At 34.3% G+C, this 20,625-nt stretch overlaps 2 protein-coding genes across 5 annotated transcripts; both read right to left on the reverse strand.

The window, feature by feature from the left end:
- Nucleotides 1-497: 497 nt before the first annotated feature.
- Nucleotides 498-13,972, reverse strand: LOC127253667 (AP-1 complex subunit gamma-2-like). Its single transcript, XM_051278357.1, has 18 exons — nucleotides 13,703-13,972; nucleotides 11,448-11,750; nucleotides 11,122-11,263; nucleotides 10,003-10,176; nucleotides 9,705-9,884; nucleotides 9,344-9,498; nucleotides 7,109-7,199; nucleotides 6,239-6,402; nucleotides 5,664-5,718; nucleotides 3,898-4,020; nucleotides 3,712-3,807; nucleotides 3,053-3,180; nucleotides 2,720-2,824; nucleotides 2,376-2,626; nucleotides 1,924-2,172; nucleotides 1,646-1,821; nucleotides 1,284-1,388; nucleotides 498-1,071 (listed from the first exon to the last, which is right to left on the reverse strand). Exons 1-18 carry the CDS (start codon nucleotides 13,732-13,734, stop codon nucleotides 976-978), a joined length of 2,625 nt encoding a protein of 874 aa, XP_051134314.1. The 5' UTR covers nucleotides 13,735-13,972; the 3' UTR covers nucleotides 498-975.
- A 1,151-nt stretch (nucleotides 13,973-15,123) lies between these two features.
- Nucleotides 15,124-20,247, reverse strand: LOC127253868 (uncharacterized). 4 transcript variants are annotated; one of them, XR_007839352.1, is made up of 4 exons: nucleotides 19,205-20,246; nucleotides 17,458-17,659; nucleotides 16,608-16,674; nucleotides 15,124-15,482 (listed from the first exon to the last, which is right to left on the reverse strand). XR_007839352.1 is itself a non-coding variant. In XM_051278664.1 (4 exons), the coding sequence occupies exons 1-4, from the start codon at nucleotides 19,964-19,966 to the stop codon at nucleotides 15,395-15,397; spliced, it is 1,062 nt and encodes a 353-aa protein (XP_051134621.1). In that variant the 5' UTR covers nucleotides 19,967-20,247; the 3' UTR covers nucleotides 15,124-15,394. The 4 variants fall into 4 exon arrangements, 3 of the variants coding, with proteins under 3 accessions (XP_051134621.1, XP_051134622.1, XP_051134623.1); XM_051278664.1 differs by having other exon boundaries at nucleotides 16,665-16,674; nucleotides 19,205-20,247; XM_051278665.1 differs by lacking the exon at nucleotides 16,608-16,674 and having other exon boundaries at nucleotides 15,124-15,462; nucleotides 19,205-20,247.
- Between the last annotated feature and the right edge of the window lie 378 nt (nucleotides 20,248-20,625).

Here is a 20,625-nt window from a genome sequence, read left to right on the forward strand (position 1 = left end):
AATTTAAAAAAAGAAAAACTTCTTATAATATTAACATAAAAACATTTGCAAAAAAAAAATCAAAGTACAGTAACACAAAAAGTAAATATGACCCTTAAGAGGGAACGAATGGAGTATTGTAGATGGTGCCAACAGTACCCTAGCCGAACAACACATAACAAATAAACAATCAACTCATATTTTATATTAATATAATACAATTATAACGTGTAAACAGCTCATAATAATAAACCACACAACACGTATAATTGTTCGCTAATAAATAACAATACACAACACATGTCATCAACACCGCATTCAGTCCCTAAAATATTTGCAGTTTTATTTACTTTATACTTTTTTTTTTTTTCCATTTATACTTACCAGTACAATTTATAAGATCCTCACAATAATAATAATAATAATAATAATAGAGAAAAAATAATCAATATATATATATATATCTTAAAACTATACCACTTAAAAAACCATCATAGAGCAAAAACAAAGAGCAGAACAGAGGTAATGCCAGGCAGCCAGCCTCTCTCAAATTAAGAATACAAAACTTGTGTATTGTAACAAATTTGTCTCTACAGCTCTCTAGACTCACACACAGACACATCATCAACACAAATGCAATGTGTATTTTATATATGGATGTATGAATAATGCATGCATCCATGTACGTGCCAGTAAAGGCAAAATTTGATAGATAGATAGATAGATACCAAATGGTTACAACCAGGAATCAATCTTTCTTTCTTTTTTTTCTTTCTTATATCGATGGCGATGGTGTGGTGGGATGAAGATAATGATGATGATGATGATGATGATATACACATAATATGGGCGGGGTGGAGCAGAGCGGGTTTTAATGAAGGAAAAAACGCAGAGTGGAACATCCAAATACTCAAACCTCTTAATGCAACAACACATACCCAAACAATTTCGTAAAATTCCACCCAACCAACCAAGCGATGATGCGATAGATAGAGTTCACAAACCACGGGGGAAGTTGTTGATCTGTCCTTCCTCCAACACGTCTTTCTCGTTCACCTTATAGCTTATCCTAACGCGCATGACAAGTGATTTCTGAAAAGCAAAGGTATAAATACATTTCATAGTTTGCATATAAAGAAATCTGCCAAAACTATGGTTGAAGGCGAGGGTGAGGAAAAATAACATCAGGCAAAGTTGTGGTTTCTATTTGAATAATTAAATATGAATCGATGCCACAATGATGCAACATAATGAGTTACATATAATGAGACGTGTGCAGAAAGATTGAGCATTTATTTTTTTACCTTGCCATGCTGACTGTTTGAAACCCGAAGCTTCTGTGTGATTGACCCATTACCATTTGGCGGAAGCATGTTGCCACTAGCAGGATCCATGTGCAATTGAAGAAACTGCAGATTGAATGCACAAAATAATTTAGAGCATACAGATATAATCAGGAAGGACAAAAAATATAAGGTAAGGCACAGATCAGTCCGTCCCATCTTAATCAGATAAGAATTCAACTTTTTGAAATAGTGGTAAGAACATTGTGCATCATTATCTAGTTCCAGTTTATCGAAGACAACCCTTAATGTCACTTTAAGCAAATACACTTGACCTGAGCATCATTAATAATACTTTCAACATAAACCCAAGCCTCGATTACCTTTGGAACTGCAGCCTGGAAAACAAAAGTTGAGTAGGTATTAGGTGACTTGTTCACAAATTGAGCCTCAATCAGCGTAGTCTGTGAATTTCCCGGCTCCTTATGGAAGTCAAATGTAATTTTTAAGGCGCTGCTCTCAAAGGCAACAATTGATGGATAAGATGAGCCATTTGTTTCTGCATCAGAACAAAGGAGTTGAATATAATTAATGCAACCAGGAAATATATAAGAATGCGAAGAAGGAACATCAACAGATGGAGAAAGTTTGGGGACCATACCAGGCACAGATGGACTGGAACCAAAACTATCTAACAAATCCATCATGGAAGAACTTCCAACAGGAGTAGAGGATTGTGCTGAAGGTTGAGAAGTGGAGGTCAAATTGCCTAAGATATCTATTGAACTCTTGTTTTCTTGTCCTGGTGATAACATATCGAGCATGGACGAGCTACTTTGAGATGGAGCACTTCCAACTGACAAAAGATCCAGCAGGGCATCTGTTCCGCTCTTCTGGGTCTGACTGTTTCCTGAAATAACAATGTATTCAAATTTAAACTCTGGCCCACATAACATATAGCCTCCAGTTAAAGGGATGAAACATAAACAGAGAGAAAACAATCGGCACTTTATTTGGATATACGTTTCTGGTTTGTCACAGCAATCTACTTTAAACAAAGACGCTGGAAAATTTTAAGCTTTTCTAAATATTCCGTGTATTACAAAAACCAACCTTGTCCAGTTTGGGACAGATCAACCCCAAGAAGATCCTGAAGAAAATCTCCACCCGAAGAGGAGGGTGCTGGATTGTCGTCTGAACTAAGATCAAGCAAATCAACAATTGGAGCAGTGGACTTGGCAATACCATTTGGCATTTTTGGTGGAGCTCCTTGTGAGGTTGAAACCACACCAGGTACAGAACCAGCCCTCCTCCCGCTGTAAGTTGCCTCATCAAGTACTGGCATCCGTTCAACCAATGTGGACCTGAACAAAATTAAACATCATCCTAGAACCATGTAATTGGGAAATGAAAAGGGATAAATTAAAAAATCAAGGTGAAGGGCAAAGTATCTGCACCTCATTTTCCCATGCTTCTCAATGATTGAGTTAAATTCAATGGCTCTTTGTTGCAGTTCAAGCACAATGCTTCCCTTTTGGTGGACGATGATATCATTTATCCTCCTGTAATGAGTTCAACATGACTCCTCACTAAGTGAGTCAAATAGAACAGCAAATAATACCAACCAAGCTAAGAGAACATCAAGCATAAGTACATGCAGAGCCTACTTAATCAGGTTATTCAGTTTGCTCCACATGAGAGGCACAATTCCATTAAAAAAATAAAAATAGGACATATTTTTATCATTTGGCACAACATTATAATTTTGCAGTGATGCAAGAAAAACATACCTTGCACAAGAAGGATAACGGCCAGATAGCTTTAATAGAGCAACCAAACACATAGCTCTAGTTGTGAGATCAAAAGAATGGTGTTTAATTGCAGTTTCTACTACACTGATAGCATCAGCCTCAGTTACCTGCCCCAGATAAATAGAAACTTTCCATGAAAATGAAGGCTCTGATGCCTAAATACAATATTGATGTTGGCTAGAAGAATAGAACAAATGCCGCAAATATATTAGTATGCAATCATCACTTAAAATGTCCAAGCAAGCATTTTATGAAGATATTATAAAAAGGCATCATGCCAAAGAAAATAAGAGGAAGAGAACTACCTGGCTAAAACATTTTCCAACTGAGCAAAGTATTTTAAACTGATAGTTCCATTAATTTGTTATGAAGAAGAATTACATGGCATGATATGGATTAGAGTAGACTCCTTTAAATTATGCAGACATAAAAAACATTGATTGTTTAACCTATAATGCAGAAAAATTCTTGGAAACACATGCGACAAACCCATTGTATCCAACAAATACCATGTCCCAAGACTCCCAACAATCATAAAGATATGCAATCCAGAGCAACATTAAATGTGTTCCTAATTGATGTGGAAACCAATAAAATTCTGATAGAAATCAAGAAAATTTCCAAAAGAAATAACTCACAGTTAGTGAATTCTCTACATCAAGTACTCCCGCATTGCCAACCAACATATCTCCGTATTCTCCGATACACCAAACAGCAACTCGAACAAGTGTTTCCTGGTGAAGATAGAGAAAAATTTAAGAGAGTGGATGCATATGTTACCACATTTCTCAAAAATACTACTACAGACACAATATACGACATACCTGTTCGCCAGCTGTTTGTATAGCCTTGTATAGTGCTCTAACAGTGTATCCATGAAGGTCTGATGCATTAGTGATTACAACAATGAGGGCATGCCACACTTCATCCTTCACGTAACTTCCAGCCTGTAATACAATTATATAAGTCAATTCTCTAGTCTCTACAAAGGAAATGAAGAACACTTACAGAAAAACAGACCTCCATAAAATTCATGACTGACAGGATATATACAACAGAAAAAGTATGGTGATAGAAGATAAAAGTTGAAGTGAAGATGAACATTTCTAACTGAAATATTTAGCAATCTCATACCAACAATTTCCATCACTGTCAGTCTTTACCACACTGTCAATAGCAGTTCACCCATTATGTTGCATGTTGAAGCAACTTGATGAAGACTAAGACTCAAATGATTTTAATGTAGCATTCCCTTCAAAATAAACAGGCGAGTGTCCTTCTACCCATCCCAGAGCATTCAGAAGTCTCCATACACATTACGTAACTTGTTTCTCTTCTCATTCTATTAATTTATTTGTGCTCCCCCACTTTCATCTGATACATTTCTTACCTAACTTTACTTGATTTTGTGCACTTGCACATTCATATCAACACGCTAACCTCAATTTTTTGTCCATCCTCACACTAAATCACCCTAAATTTAGCTCTATCAAGCTATGTTCATTCCTGCAGTTAGCCTATAAAGTATGTTACATAGTATCCACTTAAATTCTATCACGACCTCGAAAACTACAAAAGCACCATTCCATCCACTTGCATATCATACATATTTTACAATCAAGTTTCACCCTCCAACCTTCTAATTTATCATTTAGCCATCCCTCTGTCTCATCTGTCAAACAATATCAGCTATAAATGGCATACAATCTACCACTGTACAAGTATTTAATATTTTTGCTAATTACTAATGCAAGAGGTATGGACACTGAGCCAATACTAGACATGTATTTGGTAAACAACAACATATACCAAAAGGTGTCTTTTAACATGTTATATTATTTAGGTATATATGATAGTTATTTCTCTCAAAATGTAACACAGCACTAATGGGGGCTGTGGGACTCAAACACAAAACCTATGGTTCTGATACTATGTTATATGACGTAAATGACCGTTTCACCAAAAAGCTTAAGTTTTTAGGGATACGCATCATTTATTTATTTATCTACAAACAGGAGTCAACCAACACCCTGAAAACTAAACTGAGTATATGATATCTTAGCATTTTTCCTCAATCTCACTTTTGATGCCATTTCGCATAGTTGCATATAGTGACTAAGAGCTACCACCAAAACTTCAATGGAAGCACCAAACCAAAAGCCATAACTTGGGCCTAAAGTGAAAATGACCAATATTCAGTAGTCCCAACTGAAATGGTAATGTTGATAGCAATCAGTCAGCTATTGCTCAATGAATAAACCTGCTGCATTGGCATCTAGATGATATTCATTTGCTACATGAAATAAGAGAGTGCAGTCCTATCTGTATATCAATTATAATATCCAGGATATGCCAATCTATGGCCTTACAGCGACAAGATAAAAAGACAAAGAATTGTAATTCTATCTTTCAGAACTGACTGCATACCTAGAGACATTTTGGGTTCATATGTATGCAAGCAATATAGTGCAAAAACAAAAGCATGTGATAGATTCCTCAAATAAACAATGCCTATCGTCAATTGTCAAAAATAAACTTCAGTCTAACACCAAAACTTCAGTACAACAGGAATTTCACAAAATACACATACCTCCAAAAGAACCTTCACCATCTGATCAATATACCATATTTTTTCCGGGGAAAACCTAAAAATAACAACACATTGAATGCTCACAAGGAAATGGGCAGCAATAAACTAATAGCACATCAATGATCAAGTTGCTTGTAATGTGAAAGAGCCAACATTATTATTCATGTATGCCTGATGCAGGGACCATGAAAAGGTGTATAACAATTATGGAAAATGAGAATGCACATGAAAAATAAGATAAAAAAAAATGAAGAGGTGAGGAAAAGCAACTGGACAGCAAAAAGAAAGTTTCTGAGAAACAAAACAATATTTAAATTGATGGAAAGTAGTTGGAGTTTCACAATACTAAGGAGAAAAACTTGTAATGCCTAAACTTGAAATATTATTTCCTCACAAATCAATCTGTGACCCCCCCCCCCCCTCCCCCAAGTAGGTGAAATTATTAATAATAAAAACTTCTCATAACTTGAAAGTATAGCGGAAATATCATCACTGGATCAAATCAGGCAAAGGGACTTCAAGTCTTTTGAATACTATGACTCATTTATACACAAAATTTCAATCATATCACTTACCTCTCCACAATTGAGCAAATCTTGGCAGTGAGATCCCCCTTAAAGTCTGGGTCACTGACTTCCAGATAGTCAATGAGTTCCTTTGTCAAAGGCTTCACGTTGCTTTCATTTACTAGAAGATAGACAAGCTCCAGGGCCTTTTTACGAATCGAAGGATCTGAATCCTGGCATCAAATTAGCATCTAGTGAGCATGAATAACTAGTGAAACGTAATTACTATTAGAATAAAAAAAAAAAAACCAACAATGTCATCTGAAGGTATTTCAGGAAATCTCAGATGAAAAGATAACTACAAGAATCTTTAACCCCCAACACACAAAAAAGGAGAAGCTTTATAAAAAGAAAATAATAAGAAAAAAGAAGAAAAACATGTTTACCAAAGCCTAGACCAAGATAAGCAGGTGCACTTCACTTTCTCACATATGATGTCATATTTTCAACATATCAAACAAAGAGAACATAGACTTCATAAACAAATATTACCATATCACCTTGTTTGAATGCTAGTTTGGTATTTGAAAAAAAAAAAAAAAATTAAAAAAACTACTTTAGTGAAGATATGAACAGCCAATTTTCATATATGATTTACTTATCACTTTATAGCGAATATTTTATTTATATTATAACCCAAAAACAAGTGTAGAAGGTATTATTAGTTTTTATATTACATCCATATTGGTAGAAGTATGTACAAATAAAAATTTGTTCGAATTTGAATTTATCACTCTTTTTTGTTAATTTCTGCATGAGAAAATATTAAAGATTATATTAGGGGGTAAGAACTTGTTTTGGAGAGAACTTCTTTGTTGAAATTAACAACCATAGCATACCTATTCTAAGGAAACATATACAACCCAACCAACATGATACCTTTACACATTCCAAAATTGTGGCTCTATGCCGCTGCACTGCTTGGCTATCCAATGCTAGAGCTTTCATAAGCATGTTCAATGCTACATATCTGGGAAAAAAACATAAAAGATCTAACTTATTAGACTGAAAATTATGCTCCAGAAACTGACATTACAGATAACTGTTCCTTCAGGGAAAACATAATGAAAACTGCACAGTGAAGTGAGCATCATTAACATTGCTATACAACAATATACTGCTGTTTAAATTCACGAATAATTCAATCCACAGAGTTTTTTCAGAGATATTTATTAGGTTTCAGTAAAACTATAAGCTTTTACCATGCATTATCATCACAGAATTGGATAGCATTAGGAAATTATTAAAAAAACTAATGTCTGTTATTTAAACTTTGCATACGGAATGAATTGAATGTGTGTAACAATTACCATGGAGCTGAAATTGTAGTAAAACCATTGATCAAGCTAAAATCAGGTAGGAAGCAACATACTAAACCAGTAATCCTTGAGATAGAAGAAGTAGGCTTAGGGAGATCATCTACATTCTAAGCTCCAACCATAATAACTGAAATATGATATTTCCTTAGCCTTTTTACTGGTAGTACAGAAACAAGGTTTCTGTTATTTATTAAACCATAAGCATAATATTGCAAAATTGCACATAGACATCATAAATCAGAAATGTAGCAAAGCACAAATCAGAACTACTTTCAGTTTCAGAAACTCTTCATCTGATTTGTAGCATAAACCTCAACAATCACACAAAAACAATTTGACTCTCATGCATCACTTCTCCCAAATAATTTTTGACCTCTTAAAGGTATAAAGATAAATCTGAATTCTATAACTATCCAAGCATTATTCTGTATATAAATTTGTTAACAAGCAAGTTTACCGATATCACACACCCTCAAATCTAATCATCACTCAAATCTGCTTGAAACCATTAATTCAGCCTGTATCCCTCAACAGGATTCAAATAGTCTGATTAGGAAACCTTATCCAAATGGCGCTTTCTCCTGTCAATCCTTTCGTAAGGTTTTGGACTCAAGTTCTTAGTCTGGCATCCTTGGCAGATTGCTAGGTCTCAAAATACCCCTCATTGAGTTAACACATTTATATGGAAACTTCTCCAGCTTGACCTCCCAATGAGAGGAATCATACGAGGTTGCATGATCTCAGAGAGTTTTTGTCCTCTCTGACACCTTCCTCAAGAATCTCTGGATCTTATTCTCTGTCCTTTGGTGTTAAGCATATGGACTTATTTCCTCAGACTCTGGGAGATTTTATAGGCTTGGCCGTCCTCCAACGCATGATCTTATCTTTCAATAATCGTCTCACTTCCATTTGGACTAATTCCAAATCTAGGACAGAGTGCTCAAAGCTATTCTCTGGGAAATAGGGAAGTCTTGCAAGTTGCAACGATGTTGTCTCTCCTCAGACAGGGTGATTCTTGGAGTATGTCTCATAGTTGGAGAATGATACAAGGGTCAGTTCCAGATTTGGCTCTACCCATTTCCATTATGATGAATAATCTTCAAGACATCTCTCATAGCCACCCTAAATCACCTAAGTTCAAACTGCTAAGTTTGTTGAAATCTCCCAGGCAATAGTGGTGATAAACCAAAACCGGGTCTAGCGGGTATCAGGGCAGTCATTCAAGATCATCATTCACATTTTTCTTTTTCTCCTCTCCAAGTATATTGGCATCGAGGAATCAAATACAGCACAAATCTTGGCCACTGTCCTCACCCTCAAGACAGTTCAAATTGGTTCTAGAGTCTCAAGAACTGTCTTGGGGGTGAGGACATTATTTTTAATTCAGTTACTCATCTTACAAAAAATGCACACTATTTTTTTGTTTCACATTTCCAGATCAACAAGAACTTCAAACCAAACAAATTGGATATATTCTAAAAAAACACAATATTATCAGAGTACTTGAATTAACCACTAGAAATACAATATTATATAAGCTTTAAAATTAAGCTTTCACAGGGACACCTATAGGACAATTCCAATTGCAATCTGATATTTGATAGTTAAATACACCATTAATTTATCCATAAGGAAAATAGAGAAAGAGCAAATGGAAGCTTAATTTCATCAATGTGTATCAGCGGTATCACAATAAAAGTTGAGAATTTCAAAAGCAAATGGTATGGCCAAAAACAACTAGATCATGCTATAGGCAGGTTAACATGAATGCTCGAGCCAAATGAAAGAAATTTACCTAAAATTGTTGTCACGTCCAGACAAAAATTTGCCCAAAATATTAACAGCAAGTACACGCAATCCACCATTATCTTCAATGCTCAAGATTGTGCCAACACATTCATAAAGAATAGCATTGCCTGCGTTTTTGTTTGATTCTGTTTTGGTTGCCACCTAAAAGTTTCGGGAACATAATAGGCACTCTGTTAATAAAGCACAATATCACTTTCAAAATTAATGAATAGATAATTTCAATTGCTACGATCCATGTCGGAATAAAAGTATCAGTAGAAAGTTCCAAGAGAGTCAATAGACTACATTCAATTCATCATAATTCTTTTCTTTTATAAAGGAAGATGTTGCATAGCATAAACCCTTACCTGCGCGAGAATATCATTCATAGTATCACTAGCATCAGCATCTCCTTGGCCCAACACATGAAGAAGCTTGAGCAATCTAATATGAAGGAAAGGATCTGAGATCCCAGAAATGTCATACTCAGGTGTATAAGGACTGTTGGTAAGATCCTTCAGAAGTTTGACCAAGCCATCTATACATTTCTAGAACATAAAAGAAAAAACAAAGATGAAACTTCATCAAGTTGGAAGGTTTGTTCATATTTAGCTTCATCAAAGTAATTACAAAAAGATGAAACTCCATAGGAAATAGAAAAACTACCTTTCTAAAATACTCAAGAGCCTCTATACTGACTTTAGACATATCGTTACAAAGCTGAACTCCAGATAATAACACTCCATGGTGCTTTTCTTTCAGTAATGATGCAGCGGGATTTATAAAGTTATCTGCAAGGTCTGGAACTTTCTTTATTATCCTTATTGTGCACAAAGCTGCCTGTATTATCACACATAAGTAAGTATGTCGATAGATATTAATTCTTAACTTCTTAAAAAGAATATTGGCTTACATATCTCCCAAAAAAGGGAAATTCTTCCTATTTTCAAGTAACCACTACTCAAGCAATAATAATATTTATAAATCAATGACTCCAATAACTCTACTAGCACCAGCAGCTAAAATTATTGCCCATTATGGTACTCCGCTTGATTAGAAATTTACCACACTAAAATATAATACAAGGAAATAACTGGACAATCTTTTTGCTTCACTTGTTGACACTGTTATCGAGCATATAGACATCATCACCACTTATTCTATACCGAAACTTCTATAATTAGTATTACTAATACCTCACATACTGCTATTACCGGTATTGAGATTTCGTTTACTGGATTAAATTTATACTATACGAAAAATAAATTAAGAAATGCTTTTAAATGCTCTAAAATTTAAACACATTCAAATCAAATCCAAAATCAAAACTTCTCAACCGGAATTCCAATGAAAATTTACATTTCACATTCTTATTTCGACTAATGAATAGAAGTTCTTTTGGATCATTTATATGATTTCCTTCCTAAAATTACAGAATCACATGTGAATCTGAATTAACAAAGGATAAAGAGTAACTTGAAATATACAACAGATTATGAAACCATCAGTTTTGTATTTATGTTAAACACAAAAGTGCAAAAATATAATGAAATTTCAAAATAACATGAACAGAAACTCTTCTATACAACAAGAAAGGAAGCAATTTTCCCTTAAAAATAATTTCTTTCTGCCAAGTATTCACCTTTACTTTTATTTTGCTCATCACATTTAATAATGATATCAGAAGTATATATCACTTCATCCAGTATCATAATGTGACAGCGTTTAACTGATTAAATTAATGTTCTGACATCTGAATCAAAAATATATAGCAGCAAGGCTTACTTTCTTTCTGATATTAGGATCCCTAAATTGGAGTAGCCTTTCAACTTCGGGAGCAAGATCACGAGCCATTTCAGCAGAACAAATGTTACCCAAGGCACAAAGAGCAAGCCCAACAATATACTGATTTGTATGATTTAAATCTCTGAAAGCAGGTTAAGGCAACCAGATTAATTTAGACACTATGTTCAAGGCAAGGAAAAGAACCACGAGCAATGACTTGAACATTAAACCACAATATGTAACCCTGACGCACCAATGTTATGCACATTTGTTGTTTTACTTTACGCAAATACAATACAAGAACTTGATATATTTTGAAAGGATACTGTTTTATTGAGTTGGTAACAAGCATCAAAACTTCCTGTCTTTCATCAAGAAGTAACATGAGGCCAAGATATCCAATTCTCTTCTCTGGGAATCCGGGAGCTGCAATTAGCTTCAGGCACTCCATTTGACCAAAATGTGTCGGGTAACCAAGCATATGAATAAACATGAGCTTTGCCATATTGCGATGCCTATAATCTTGGTCATTTTCACTAATAGCAGCTCGAATAGAAGCACATTCTTTTCTTACAACTGCACGCTCCTCTGCAGCAGTTTTGCAAGCGCGTATAGCCCTAATCATGTCCCTGGCAGAAAAAGCAAGTTCAGTACAAGAAAATTTTAAGTTTTAATCTGAAGTCATCAACCAGAAAAACTGCATTTGGTGGTTACTGATTAACATAGCATAAAGGCCCTGACAGTGGAATTTATCATGTGTTCTTCTGTAATGTAGAATATTGCTAGTGACACAAAGAGAATGGAAGTAAAAAAGATAATGCAAAACATAGGTAGTTTCTAGTAGTTGAGTGCCTCCAAATAGTAATTTTCTGTATACCCAAAAAATCATCTACTACAAGAATGAAGTGATTTAAAATTCAATAAACCCACATCAAAAGATGCTCAAGAATAAAAAATATCTCCACACTATCCTCTCAAAGAATATATTAGTAAGTTACTATAACAACCAAGCATCAGGCTTTAAGAAAGATCATGATATGAAACTTGCAACAGTATTAGCTGGTAAATCATTTACATGCCAAAGGAAATGGATCATTCATGCTTATTCAGCTATGTGTTACGCCAGAAGCATAATAAAATGTATCAACAATACTAGGATCAAATCCTGATTCAAGGAAAACTAGGAAGTAAAAAAAATACTGGATAAATATCACCAAAGATGCTTTATTGAAAACAAGAGCTTAATAAGATATGCCTTGCACAGCTTTACATGAAGAGTATACAGACACTTAATAAAATTCAGAAGAGAAACAGCATACATTCTGAAACAATTGCACCCTTTCAGGAATACCAAATATAGCTGAATAGGAGGCCATTTTTGGTTTTAGGAAAGTAAACAGTTTATACAAGAGAAAGAAAGCAAAGAAACTAACTAAAAACTGAACAAGCCCTAATCATTTTGGTGGAATTAAAACTAAGGAAGGAGAGTGTCTCGGGAGCCGGGATAAGGAGCCTTAGAGCCAGGCCTTAATTTCCTCCCTTTCGAGTCCCACACTTTGCAAGGAAGTCAGCCGGATTGTTTCCACTTCTAGGAATATGGTGAAGAGTAGTGATATCTAGGCATCTGGAGATGAGGATTCACAACTTACTCATTTTTAAATTGACCTTCCATGGAGCCATCACCACTAATCCAACCAAGGGAACTTTTGGAGCAGATGTTATTCTAAAGTTGATTTAGTTAACAATCAAGAATTTTCACAAAGAAGTATTAAATATTGCATCTCACTCTTGTATACCAAATGGTAATACGTGAGGCCAGAAATTCACTCAAACACCTAGAAACAAACTTCAGTTGCTAACGTTAACGAATCAAATAATTTTAAGAGGAGCCACCAAATAATTTTAAGAGGAGCCACGATAGAGTTTGATTCTCTATCTTCTGCTTTGAGAATAAAGCCATCAGCCATAAGTAGCTAAGTGGATGCACTGGCTTACCTAGGCTGCTAATCCCTCAAAGATTTGATATATCAAAACCAAGCACCATTGAAACAATTTATTTTAAAAATAATACCAAAAAAGATCATCTAATCTAACATGTTCAAATCCAGTTCTTCTAGAGGGCTCTCCAGAGCTATATAAACAGAAGAACTTCAGCTATCATAAAACTAATGATTACCATTTGGCTATCCTTCCACTAATGTTTAACTATTGTGTTCAACCGTAATGCCCCCATGTCGATCAATTAACTCATACATACTTACTGATCAATAGCTCCGTGTACCAATTAGCAATTAGAACCTTAACTAGAAAAATTCACACAAAATTAACCATCTAGCCCTAAGCAATCTGACGAGCATCGCACAGCAACAAAGCAATACAAGGATCCAACAACCGATGAAATCCACATTAGAATGCGACACTAACAAACATCCTATAAAACCCAATTGAAACTAACAAAAATTGAAGCGCAATCGCAGTAGCAAGGCTCAATTCCAGCACTCGATCCATTAATAATGAGAAATGCGCGAGGAACCAAAAAAAAAAAAAATCGATGGAAAGGCGAGGTCGCATGGCAACTAACCTCAGGCGCGTGCCAGAGGAGAAGGGATTCATGATTGGATCCGTTTTGAAGCTGAGCAAGAGCTCTACCAGATAGATCCAGCTATAATTGTCGTCGTCGAGCAGCGGTCACACTAACAGCTCAAGTGGGCAAGCAAGATCGATCCCCGAAACACATAGGAGAAAGGGGATGCAGAGATCTGGAGAGAGCGAAGCCCCAAGTTTGGATCTAGAAATGCAAAAGGCCGTGACGTGATAGTTAGAAATCGAATTGAACTAATAATGGATTAATAAAAAAGAGTGGGAAGGAATGGGACGCCTGATTGTTTGTGTTTGATTAATTGATTCCTTCCAGCATTTTAACCTCTAATTATCCTAATTAATTATTTATTAATAATTGTACTTGTCCTTAACAATGTTGGGCTTCTTTAATGTTAAATTTTTTAAAAATATACTGTCTCTTTGCACTTAGATTTTATTTTTTTTTATTAATATAAATCTATTCTTTTTAAGTAAAATATATTATTTTTTAAAATTCTTAGGGTGTATTTCTTTTGATAAAATTTAATTTGAATTTGATATGAAAATAATATTTGATTTGATATTTTTTAAAAAATATAATTTTTTTAAAAATAGATAGTCCAAATAATAAATTTAGAAAAACTTTGCTAAAGAAACATACTCTAAAAATTTATATTTTTATCTATTTTTCTAAAATATATTCGTTACAAAAGTTTTAAATTTAATCTAATCAGAGCTTGTGGTTAGTTTGTAAAACTTGTTCCATTTTGCTCTCGACGTGTGTCTTCTGTTGTGTTTTTTTGAAGGGTGTGTTTGTTTGGGGGATTGGATTGGATTTATATTCATCCAATTTTTTCCCCTAAAAAACATCAAATCAAACACTAATTTTTCATTTTTTTTATATTATACTAAAAATCAATTTTACATTCAAAACATCACATCAACACCTATTTATATCACATCATACAACTATTCAAATTCTATATTTTTTCTATTCAAATTCCAACTCAAAATCCAAACCCCAAAACAAAAGTCCAAATGTTTTTGTGTTTTCATCAATCTTGAAATCTTCATTATTTCTTGTTAAAAATCAAATTGTTCTTGTTTGGTTTAATAAGAACCAAACCTGTCTTGTCAAATTTTGAAGGAAATTTTTACTTTTTTATTGGAACTTTTTTTTGCTATCAAAGTGCCACCCAAAATTGTCTAGTCTTAAGTTTTATTTTTATTTTTCTAACAACTCGTGTGTAAATCTATTTGTTAAGAAAAGTTTTTCTTTTTTTAAAAAAAATAAAAAATAAAAAATTAGACCGTGTTTTGGGTCTGTCATTAATAAAAACAACTCTACATCCAACGAGGTCTTTTGCTATAGACACCCCATATGCGACCTATATTCCGCCGCTCGTTTTTGCATACTATCCGGGATATCTTTTTTTGTGGCTTGTGCATTCTTCACCTGAAGATCGTCCTTAACGTAGTTTTTCCCTCACGAACAAAACTCGGTCACCTTGGTCCTTCGGCAACATCGAGCGTACTCCCCCACCTTGGAAGCACTCTCCTCTTAGAATGTCCATTTACATTAGGACATGCTCTTCTTTGATGTGTCCAGCAATATCGAGCGAGTGTACTCCCCCACGCTGGGAGCATTCCAGAATTCCACTATGGAATATCTAGTTCCCATAGGACATACTCATCATTGACGTGCCACTTGCATGCTCCTCCCCCGATTCGCTTCGTTCGCCACCACCGTCAAAGTCCGCTCTGATACCATGAAACAAAACCTAAAGAAATTTGAATAGGCAAAAAAATGATTGGTTTATTATTCAACTAAGGATAATTGATAGATATACATTGAAAGGAATGATCATATATAGACCACAATAAACTCCAAAGAAAATGAAATTAAAAATACTTTACCCAAATTTATTTTCATGAATAAAACACGGACGCATAACCGATTCAAATATTTAAATACATTATTTAACACACAATAAATTGCATTAATTTTCCACAATTCCTACCTAGTCCACGAAGATAGCAAGAGCGACGGCTAATGACAGCAACATAAGATATATGACGGCGAATGAGACTTTAGCAACAACAAATAACGGAAGAACCAAGATATGGTTTAAGGGGGGCTATTTTTTAAAAACTTAAAATATAACATAATTTGTTTAAGGCTAAATTGCATAAAATCCACTTGTAGTTTCACAAAATTGGACGAAATCCCCCGTACTTTTAAAACTGTGTCAAACTTCCTCGTGGTTTCATAAATTGTGTGTCTAACTCCCTCGGCTATCCTTATTTAACAGTATTTGACCTACACACGCTCAAACTGCGAATGAATTTCAAAGTCTTTATTTCTAAAACTTTGAAATTACAAAAGTACTTATTATTCTTATTATTTAACATCAGGAAACAGTAAATATACTTATAAATAATTATTTTTCTCTGGTCTAAAAAAAATTATTTTTTTAGGGTAAATATAAGATAAATAAATATGTTTATAATTTTAGAAATTTAGAAATTAGTATTCGGACATTTATTCGCAGTTTGGACGCATGTAGATCAAAAACCATTAAATAAGGACGCCGAGAAAGTTAGAGGAGAGTTTACGAAATGGAGAGATTTGGCACGTAAATTATCTTGTACTTTAAAATTACATACAAACTATAAAAGAGCGTCATGCAATTTAGAAAAAATTTACACTGAATTTTAAACAATGAGAGGTTATGAATTATGATCATTTTTATCTGATTTTAAATAAATAAAATATAAATTTTTATTTAATAGATCACTTAAAAATTATATTTATTTATAGTATAGTATAATTTTTATTTATATTTTTCTATATTACATATTTAATAAAAAGAACTAGACTGTGTACGAGAGGATGTAAGTCAAACCCTTGTAGATCAAGGGCTGAGACATCTCTGGCTCGAGAATTGAGTTCCATTAACTACCTGCTTGTACCTGATGATTTCAAATATTAGTATTATATTGAGATATAATAGAAATAAAGGTAAAAATATTAAATTAATCTTATTAGTATTAGTATTGTATGATATAATTGTAATAATATTTGTGTAATATATTATAATTTGGATGAATATTTGTAATATTAGGCAGATAATACACTTATTAAAAAAAAAAATAATATTTTGTTAAAAACATACCTAAATGAAAAAATAAATAAATTGCTAAGGGAGAGAGAATATGATACTCCCATATCATGCTCGCAAGAACTGTATACATCATAACAGTTTTTAAACTACTTACAAATATGTAAGAAATATGTAAGGATAAGCAAACTATTCAAGACACTGCCAAAACCTAACTGAATTCTGATTAATGCTAAATATGTAACTCATTACTTAGCATTGCTACAAAAAACTGTACATATCCGAGTTTAAAAAATGCAGATCCTAATCGGATCACAAGATTGCAACTAGTAAGGCTAAAAGGTCGATTCATCGCATTTGTATAAGCTTATTGTTGCAGTAATTGCACGTACCGGGATTAATGGAAAAAGGAGCATTAGTAAGTACAGCAGAAGACCAAAAAATGCTGTGTTTACTTTAAGATTTTACCCCTGACTTTACTATTTCAACTTTATTTTTTCTCCACAAACATCAAATCACACTCAATTTTTATTTATTTTATTGCACTAAAATCTAATTTTACACATCAATACATATTTATATCACATCAAACAACTATTTCAATTCAAAATCAAAACCTCTCAAGTAAACACACCTGAGCTTCGACCGTTGTTTAATTCTTGGAAGAAGGTTTTGGCAGCTTCATAAGTGGACCAGCAAATTGCAGCAGCAGGAGCATGGAAGAGCATTCTGGGCATCCAACCCCTCATAAGGCCTCTGTAACCATCTTTCGTTATGATTGTTCGAACAACATCCTTAATTGAACCATTGGCAAATCTATCGCATCCACAGACACCCTGAAAGAGCAGCACCATAAAATGAGATAGCAGCAGGGACTCATAGTTAGGGATATGGACCAAGTTTAGAAATAAAATAACCAGCTAATCAATTAATTACATTAGAAGTCTAGATCACAAAGATCATTTTATTGCATATTGTTTAGCAAACTTATCCCAAAGTTGTTGCTTTGCCATATTTATTTGAAAGCCATTTCCTATAGCAACAAGTTGTTTAACAAATACATGACATTATTTCAATCCAGCCACCTAAATTACACCCTATCTTCATGAGTTGGTTTACAACAATGAAGGGATGAAAAAGTGTATTACTATTGTTTTCAAGCTATTCATTCTAATTAAGAGATATATATATATATATATATATTATTCCCTAAAAAAACACATACAAGTTACTAGGCTCCCTAATTATTTTCACCATATATATAATAGTGTTAATTTTCAACAATAAATAAAATTTACTATCCATTTAGGGTGCAGTCGTTTACTGGACTTTCACAAATTTCTACTATTCATCAAAAAGATTTCCTCTAAAAATATCGAATCAAACACTTATTTTTCACTTTCATAATACTAAAAACTAACTTTACATTTAAAACATAACATCAATACCTATTTATATCACATCATAGGACTACTCAATTTAAAAAAATTTACCATTAAAATCCCAAATCAAAATCCAAACCCCAAAACAAACACACCCTTAATTATTTCTAAGATCCTAGAGAAGACAAATCTATTTCCCGTTTAAAACATCAAATACAAGACTTACTTTTTGTTTAAAACATTTCATTCCAAACTTGTACTATATTCAAAGAATCTCATCCAACACCTAATTACATTTGAAATATCTCATCCAATACATATTTTCATAAAAATGAAAACAAAAGGAAACATGCAAATTTTGTCTTGCAAGTGACCGACCATTCCCATAAATGATCCCAATCTCACTCGTCGTCACTCTAATAATCATATGTATAGGCGTCCGGAATACACATAGGACCATTACCGTATATGCCCAAGAAGTAGAAGTAAACACACATGCACATACATGCCAAATAGGCGGGCAACATACAAACAACGGACTGAAAACAGATCGCAGACAAATTTCAAATAGCACGCAGGCAACAGACAAGCAACGGATATATGGCAGATTGCACACAAGATTCAAATCGCAGGCAACAGACAAATAGCGGGTACAATCCAGGATGAATGTACAGAATGTACCAGGAGAAACGAAGATATTTAGAGAAAAATAAGCTCTAATACCATGTTATAAATTTTATTAATCATCAAAATAAAAAACCTATATATAAGCAATACAAACTCGAAAGACTCAAATCTCACTAATCTAATCTATGGATAAGATCGGATATAATATCTACTAAATATAAATTTTAAGTAATATTTTAGATATTGAATTTTACATTTATTAGATTTATATTGAGATTTGATCTTATTTATAGGCCGCTTATTTTTAAAATGAATAAGACAATTTTTTTATTTTTCCCCAAACTTTCTAAGCTCATAGCATAATTCATGTACCTGGCATTGTAATTGAGTCTTCACCACATCAAGAGGAGTGGTCAAGGCAGCAGCGGAGGCCCCAGCTACTGCTCCAGCGGTAGCATGAACCATTAGCGTCTCTTCATCCGCACTGTCCGGGGAAACTTTCGTCAGTCCCCTCTTCGTGGATTCATAGGTTGAGAAATGCACAGCTGTGTACGGCGCGTTCATGAGGATTGTCGTTAAGTAGGAAGCGTAAAACGCCCGAATACCTTCCTCTCTGAAAACAGTCTGCACGCACTGCCACAATCCTTTGTACGGACTACTCCCCAACTGCAATCTCTGCTTCACCATGTCCATGGGGGTTAGCACAGCGTCACTCGCAACCGTGGCGCAAACACCAGAAACAGCATGAGCTGCGTGATTATCTGGATTCCCTCGGGAGAAGCTCTTCTTGCAAATCTCATAAACGGAGAAATACACGGCATGCGCGGGGCCAGCGCCCAATCCCATAGCGCCAATCCCGCGGTAGAAGCCTTTGGGGCCGTCCGATTTCAGAATTGACTGAAGCGCTAGCTTCACGCTGGCCGATTTGATCGGGCAAGTTCCCAGGGCTTGCATCCGCGTTTTGACAGTGTCTACGGGGAACATTCCCATATGCTCCACCATGCCGGCGATGGAGCCAGCGACCATGAACTGCCAAAATTGAAGCCCATCGTGCTCCGCAGTCGCGGTTCTTTGGTCGAAATCGTGTGTCTGGGGGACTGGATCCTGCAATTTTGGGGAAGCGTCGGTGGCCATGGGAAATGGAAAACGACCTGGGACTGCAAGGCTTCTGTAAACGTTGAAAGGATTCTCGCCATATAGTGTTTATATGCACCGATTCGTGCCGACTGACATTAGAGAAGAAAAATTGAAGAAACGAAGAAGATTCCTAATCGCAGCAGCCAAAGATGGGAGATTTTCAAATTAGGGTTCCAACAATTTGGGGATATGATATCCCGATCCCTGGAATTGGAATCGCGTGTCACGCCGGCGGTTCACAGCGGCTGATGATTGGAAATTTAGGATTGTATCGTGTACTCAATTGGATTTATTTCGATTTAAAAAAATTAACGGGTGTGTTTGTTTGGATGTTTGGATTTAATGTAAAATTAATTTTTAAAATTAAATTAAATTGTATAAAATTCACAATTTATGAATTTGTGTTAAATTTTCATATTTTTAAAATTGTCGTCAAATTCGCTTTCACCTCTAGACGATTCTTATTTAATAATATTTGATCAAAAATTACGAATAAACTTTAAAATATCAACTTTATTTTTTTTATATTTAGTTTAAAAAATAATAAAAATAAACTTTAAACTTGATAAAGTAAATATTTTTTTTAGTATATTTATTATTTTTTAAATTAAATAATTAAAATTCTAAAATTTATTTGTAAATATCATTAAATAAAA

The sequence above is a fragment of the Andrographis paniculata genome, unplaced genomic scaffold (genome assembly GCF_009805555.1).
Source record: "Andrographis paniculata isolate CXL003 unplaced genomic scaffold, ASM980555v1 Contig51END, whole genome shotgun sequence".
Classification (NCBI taxonomy): Eukaryota; Viridiplantae; Streptophyta; class Magnoliopsida; order Lamiales; family Acanthaceae; genus Andrographis; species Andrographis paniculata.

What these genes read in the sequence shown, in the direction of transcription:
- LOC127253667 (XM_051278357.1), bottom strand. Translation starts at nt 13,734, where the DNA reads ATGAATCCCTTCTCCTCTGGCACGCGCCTGAG. An exon ending in TCCTCTGGCACGCGCCTGAG is followed by an intron (nt 11,751 to 13,702) that starts GTTAGTTGCCAT and finishes TTTTTCTGCCAG; the next exon opens with GGACATGATTAGGGCTATAC. An exon ending in ATGTAGAGAATTCACTAACT is followed by an intron (nt 3,181 to 3,711) that starts GTGAGTTATTTC and finishes TATCTGGGGCAG; the next exon opens with GTAACTGAGGCTGATGCTAT.
- LOC127253868 (XM_051278664.1), bottom strand. Translation starts at nt 19,966, where the DNA reads ATGGCCACCGACGCTTCCCCAAAATTGCAGGATCCAGTCCCCCAGACA. An exon ending in AGACTCAATTACAATGCCAG is followed by an intron (nt 17,660 to 19,204) that starts GTACATGAATTA and finishes CTGCTCTTTCAG; the next exon opens with GGTGTCTGTGGATGCGATAG.